This window comes from Lolium rigidum, chromosome 5 (assembly GCF_022539505.1).
Source record: "Lolium rigidum isolate FL_2022 chromosome 5, APGP_CSIRO_Lrig_0.1, whole genome shotgun sequence".
In the NCBI taxonomy this organism is placed as follows: Eukaryota; Viridiplantae; Streptophyta; class Magnoliopsida; order Poales; family Poaceae; genus Lolium; species Lolium rigidum.
The window spans coordinates 190,525,753-190,532,076 of NC_061512.1; the positions used below are offsets into that span (position 1 = coordinate 190,525,753).

Sequence of the window (6,324 nt, forward strand, 5' to 3'; positions counted from 1 at the left end):
CATATACAGTAACATATTTGTGAGTACCGAATTAATGAGTACCAATCTTCCTCCCAGGGACAACAATTTACCTTTCCAACTACTAAGGCGTTTTTGTAATCTTTCTTCCACTAATTTCCATTCCGCGATTGTAAGTCTCCGATAATGAATCGGAATACCCAAATAACGAATAGGAAATTGGCCTTGCCCGCAACCAAACAACTCTGTATACAGAGCCGTATCGTTTTGGGCATCACCGAAACAGAACAATTCGCTTTTATGGAAATTGATTTTCAATCCTGACAACTGCTCAAAAGCTGCCAAAATTAATATCATATTTTGAGCTTTTTCAAGATCATGATCCATAAACAGAATTGTATCGTCGGCATATTGAAGTATAGATAAACCACCATTAACCAGATGTGGAATCACTCCTTCAATCTGGCCATCAGCCTTGGCCCGCTCTATGAGTATAGCCAGCATATCCGCTACAATGTTAAACAACATCGGTGATAACGGATCCCCTTGGCGTAACCCTTTTCGTGTTTGGAAATAGTGGCCGGTGTCATCATTAACCCGGATTGCGACACTACCTCCATACACAAAATCATTTATTAGAGCGCGCCACTCTGGAGAAAAACCTTTCATCCTGAGTGTCTGCTGTAGGAAAGACCACTTAACTTTATCATATGCCTTTTCAAAATCTAGTTTTAAAATAACCCATGCAATTTCTTAGAATGCATCTCATGTACCGTCTCATGCAAGACCGCCACTCCATCAAGGATGTTCCTTCCTTGCATAAAGGCTGTCTGTGATGGCTGGACAACATGATCCGCAACCGTATTAAGTCTAATGGTGGCCACTTTCGCGAAAATCTTGAAACTTACATTTAAGAGGCAAATAGGTCTATATTGTTGAATCCTTTCTGCCTCATTAACTTTCGGTAACAAGATTACTTCACCAAAATTTAGACGAAATAATTCTAGTTGTCCAATGTGTAGGTCACCGAACAGATCCGGATAGGTCCGATTTAATCGTATCCCGTAAAGTTTGATAAAACTCCACCGGAAAACCATCAGGACCCGGTGCTTTGTTGCATTCCATTTGGAAAATTGCCTTCTGAACCTCTTCCTCGGTATAAGGTGCGGTTAGTAGACCATTTTCTTCCATAGAAACTTGGGGTATATCGTCCGTTAAGTCCTCATTAAGAGAGAAGGTGCTTTCCTCCGGAGGACCAAACAGACCTTTATAATAATTAGTAATGTAAGATTTGAGTCGATCATGGCCTTCAATCAACCCTTCATCTTGAATAAGAGAATGAATACGTTTTTTCCGATGTCTCCCATTGGCTAAGCCATGAAAATATCGCGTATTTGAATCTCCTTCCAATATGAATTGAGCTTTGGAACGTTGATACCATTTGAGTTCCTCCTCGCGAAGAAGACTCGCCATCTGCGCATTTGATTGATTTTTAAGTTCAATCTCTTGCATAGACAACGGTCTAACCTCCGCAACAGCCTCAAGCTCATCAATTACATTTGATAAGCGAGCCTTCTCTTTTTAAGGATACCGGCCGTATGGGCAGCCCAACCAGAGAGATGTTTGCGCTTTGTCCGCATCTTATTATTCCATCTCAAAATTGGAGTGCTGCCCCGACCGGTCTCTCCCAAACCTTCTTAACCATATCATGAAATCCCTCTCGATGTAGCCAGCCAAGTTCAAATTTGAACGGCCGTTTACAAACAGGATGGGGATTCCCAGTAGTTAGGATGATGGGAGCATGGTCAGACAGTTTTTCAATACGTTCTAGTGCACGGACTGACACCATAGGGTATTTATTTTCCCATTCGGTATCCATCAACACGCGATCTAGTTTCTCGTATGTGGGTTCATGCAAGCTGTTGGCCCAAGTAAACTGTCGATCGGACATAAACACCTCTCTTAAATCAAGGCTATCAATGACAGCATTGAACAAGAAAGGCCAATGTCCATCGAAACGGCCTTTACTTTTCTCGTGAGGAAATCTCAACAAATTAAAATCGCGATAAGGATTATCTTTTGTAAGATATACCAACTCACGTAAAAAGTCAGCCTTAAAAGCATCCTGGGCGGCACCATACACAGCAACCAGACTCCACGTGAAACCGTCTGCTTTATTCTGAATGTCGAGCTTAATGTGATACTCTCCATCAGAACTAGCTAAGACAGTCATGGTGTCTATACAGACGTCAAGTAAAATGCCACCGGACCTACCACGAGGCGGGCGAGAAAACCACTGAAAGTTAATCCCGCCTGACAGTCGGTCGAGAAAACTTTGTGTGAAATTTCGCCTACCCGTCTCCGATATAGCAATGAAATCTAAATCATAATCTCTACAACCATCGGCAATGTGGGAATGTTTAGCCAAGTCACCAAGACCTCTGCTATTCCGAAACATGCCATTCATCGAGAAACTATTTTAGATTTAGTATTCTTGCTATATCTACGAGATTTCTTTCCAGACCGACGATCGAGAACCACTTTCGAAGCTTGTAGATCGGAACTAAGCTCCACGTGTTCTAAATCGACTTCTGAAATATTACCAATAATAGCCGAGAGAAGCTGACCATCTAGGATGTCATCCTCTTCCTCATCGTCTACTACTGTTTTTTCATGCCCAGTGGAAACATTCGGAACAACCGTTAGGCGGTCAAGCTCCGTCTGTCTCAACACATTGGCCGAAACTGAAATCTCATCAGACCTACTACCCATATTAACTCCTATGCTACTCAAATTTGAAGAAATACGAGTATCTGAAAACGAATTAAACGACTTGGATGGTTGCTTAGTACCTGCCGTGTCGAGGTTCTTCTCAGCCTTACGCCGCATGGCTCTCTGCATGGTGTCCTCATCCGTCGGCCCCGCCCCATCCACCGCAAGAGCGTACCTCCCACTCCGCCTCACCGTCGGTTGAACAACGGGAGGAGGGACCGTGGGTGGCGGCTGCTGCAGGGTGGATACCGGCGATGGAAAAGTCGAGGGCGGTGGAGACCAAGCCGGTGAGGGAGAAGAGGTCGTCGATACAGGGGGTAGAAGGTGATGTAGCCCCTCGTATCACAAAGCAGCCTCAGCGAGTCCCCCTTCGAGGGGGAAGAGGGTGTCGAAGAAGAAGCGCCCTTCGTCCCAACAGCCTGCCCCTCCGCCCATGGAGGCGGTATCACAGGCTCAACGGGTCCGTCCGCGGGACACGACGAGACCCTCAAGGTCCGCTGCCCCGCATCCAGATGGCGCGGTAGCGTAGCGTCCTCCGCCGCACCGTGCAGCTGCGTATCGACCTCCGAAGTCGGCTGCAGCGACGAAGGTGGCGACAAGGCCGGCTGCTGCATAGCCGGCCGGTGCATCGGCCCCAATGCCAGCAGGCCCGTGGTCAACTGCAGCGACGCTGGGGTCACCGCGGCCGCCTGCTGCATGTTGTCGATAGGGACGCAGCGAGGCGCCTTATGCACAGCCATCACGGCCCGACCGAACCAGGCCCATCGACTTTGCGGCCCACTAGAGGAGGCCTCCAGTGCCACATCCGCCGGTTTGAAACGCGGCTCGAGACCCGCCGCGATCAACGGCCGCACCGCCGGCTCCTCGGCCGTCACCGAAGGCGAAGCTGCCGGCGTCACCTCCACCACCATGCAAGGGCGAGCGGCGGCGGTGAAGATGACTCTGGAACGATACGGGACCTGGTCGATCTCCCGTGATCGTATGCTGTTGTCGATAGGGACGCAGCGAGGCGCCTTCTGCACAGCCATCACGGCCCGACCGAACCAGACCCATCGACTTTGCGGCCCACTAGAGGAGGCCTCCAGTGCCGCATCCGCCGGTTTGAATCGCGGCTCGAGACCCGCCGCGATCAGCGGCCGCACCGCCGGCTCCTCGGCCGTCACCGAAGGCGAAGCTGCCGGCGTCGCCTCCACCACCACGCGACTCAGCGTCGGAGACGCCCCAAGCACCACAGAGGTAGCAGACCCCAACGAAAGATCCACCGGCGCGATCTGAAGCTGTAGTAGTAATGTAGATTGTAGAACACTCCACATGTGGAAGTTTCTGAAGTATGGACAGTTTCTGAAGTATGGACACTCTCCTCCTTCTGCTTCTCCATCTCCTATCTCGCTTCCATGCTGATTGTGTGTCACACTGTAAAGCAAAAAAAATTGAACACGTGCAAGTAGAGTTTTCTTTTTGTAAAACAAATAAAATAAAGACCGTTTTCGAATTTGAAGCTGCGATTTTTAGGGGTTGCATAGGACAGATGTTTATTTTCAATTTATATTTAGAATATATGAACATCTTTTGTCTGTTAAAAAAAATTGATCTGACATATCTTATGCAAAGTCCGATCCTATACAAGTTGCCCCCCAGAACTAGTAGGCTCTAATCTGAGATGAAAGTGCTAGATCGTGCCTTCTGAAGATATAAACCCTGCACGGTTGAGATACTACTGAGATATCCAAATGGTCTTTCAGCAGTCTGTATTTCAAATTCATAGCGGAACCATGAAACAATGGATTTCCGATGTAGAGGCATCATTATTTTCTATAGTACAATTCAGATACTACTGAAATATCATGGGAAAAAAAATGCAAACTCTGCAGTACAACCTGGGGAACCTACTAGACCCTAATCTCAGACGAGAAGTTCTAGAACTTGTCTTCTGAAGATATAAACACTGCACGGATGGAAGTTTCTGAAGCGTGCACGCTCTCTCTATAGCTTCTAATAAAAAAAACGCTAGTAATCCGGCAGCTTTCTGAGGATGGCCGCGGCGAGCGCCTCGGTGAAATTCGTGTCGGCGGTGAGCTCGCGGGCCATCTGCTCGACCAGCGCCCTCTGGAACTCGGGCGAGGCGACCTCCCGGCACACCTTCTTGAGGTCCGGCTGCGGGTCGACGACCTGGACGCCTCCCCCGTTCTTGGTGAGGTCGAGCGTGATTGTCGGGCCGGAGGAGTTGATGGAGATGGAGCAGGGCACGGAGCCGCCCGGCGTGGCGCAGCTCGGAAGCTCGCTGGAGCGCGAGGGGTGCGGGTGGTTGTGCTCCCCCTCGTAGGTCGCCTCCAGGACGGCGCTGTTCTCGGCGCTCCGCTGCACCTTCTTCTTGACCGGGCAGGAGGGAGCGAAGGCGCACCGGAAGTAGGCTCGCGGGGATGGGTTGTCCCGCGTCACCTTCTGCCCGTACTTCCGCCATTGGTACCCGTCCTTGACAACCTGTGAGCGGTGCCAATTTCAGTATCAGTTTATACAGCTGCAGACAATTGGGCATTGCATTGATCGGTTGAGGACATTCGTTGGGATTTTGATTGATTTGGGACTTACAAGGCTGGTGTCAGAAGGGTCGATCGGGGTGCAGACCCTCTTCACTTTGATTCTCCGGCAAGTGCTGTCGCTCACCGGGCTCTCGACATCGGCGTGCTCCGCGTTGACCGTGCCTGTCTTCTTGTTGCTGTTGGCATCGCCGGAATTGGACGTGTCCGTGCTGTCCCTGCTCCTCTTCCTACTCGTCGGCGACGCGGCCGTGCTGGCGGGCGGGTCGCCGGCCTCGCCGTCGAGGCTCTGGCGCGCGAGCTGGTTGCCGTACAGGTAGGCGATCATCTCCGTCAGCCTCCGGTTCTCCTCACTCATCTGGGTGAGCTTAGCCTCCAGGACCTTGGACTGGAAATTCCCCGCATTTGCCCGGTCAGACCAGCACATCGATAGAGGCAAACCAAGAATGCAACCACAGCGCAGAGTGATTGGTCAACCGATTGAATCGGGTGCGTACCTCGTCGTTGGCCATGGAAGGTGCTCTGCCACAGGCCGGGCTAGCAATGTCGGGTCCATTCCCCATTCCGGCGCTCCTCGCCGGAGACGGCTCGTGGACCATGGGGAGGCCGACCATGAGGTCGAGGCACACCGGCGAGCGCCGCGCCGTGTCCATGGATCAGCCGGCAAGAAGAAAGTCAGCGAGTTTCTGTACTACCTCTGCTTGCCTACAAGTCGTCTTACTGGAGAATCAACCAGGTGTTCTTTCTTGGTGCAAGACGCTTGAATGCTTGGGATGAGCATGGACACCGGTAAATATAGCGGGCGATGGGGAGACAGCTCGCAGGATGCACCTGGTAGGGTAGTCGGAGCGCGGTCGTCTCTGTCTGGATTGATTCCGGCGCGGCGCGCGTGTGAATTTTGACGCGCGCTTCGATGCCGTCACTCGGCGAAACGTCATCTGAATTCGTCACGGGGCTGACGGCTTGGAATGCGTCACATTGTCACCGTCTGGGCGTCACCGGAGAAGAGTACACCACACCAGACGCGGTCCAGAGAAGAAGAGTCTCGTGGGTGCTG

At 51.0% G+C, this 6,324-nt stretch overlaps 1 protein-coding gene across 1 annotated transcript; it reads right to left on the reverse strand.

Moving 5' to 3' along the window:
* Positions 1–4,737: 4,737 nt before the first annotated feature.
* On the reverse strand, positions 4,738–5,970 carry LOC124655170 (WRKY transcription factor WRKY76-like). Its single transcript, XM_047194118.1, has 3 exons — positions 5,765–5,970; positions 5,320–5,655; positions 4,738–5,211 (listed from the first exon to the last, which is right to left on the reverse strand). The coding sequence occupies exons 1-3, from the start codon at positions 5,918–5,920 to the stop codon at positions 4,738–4,740; spliced, it is 966 nt and encodes a 321-aa protein (XP_047050074.1). The 5' UTR covers positions 5,921–5,970.
* Positions 5,971–6,324: the final 354 nt, after the last annotated feature.

What these genes read in the sequence shown, in the direction of transcription:
- LOC124655170 (XM_047194118.1), bottom strand. Translation starts at nt 5,920, where the DNA reads ATGGACACGGCGCGGCGCTCGCCGGTGTGCCTCGACCTCATGGTCGGC. An exon ending in CTTCCATGGCCAACGACGAG is followed by an intron (nt 5,656 to 5,764) that starts GTACGCACCCGA and finishes GGGAATTTCCAG; the next exon opens with TCCAAGGTCCTGGAGGCTAA. An exon ending in ACCCTTCTGACACCAGCCTT is followed by an intron (nt 5,212 to 5,319) that starts GTAAGTCCCAAA and finishes CACCGCTCACAG; the next exon opens with GTTGTCAAGGACGGGTACCA.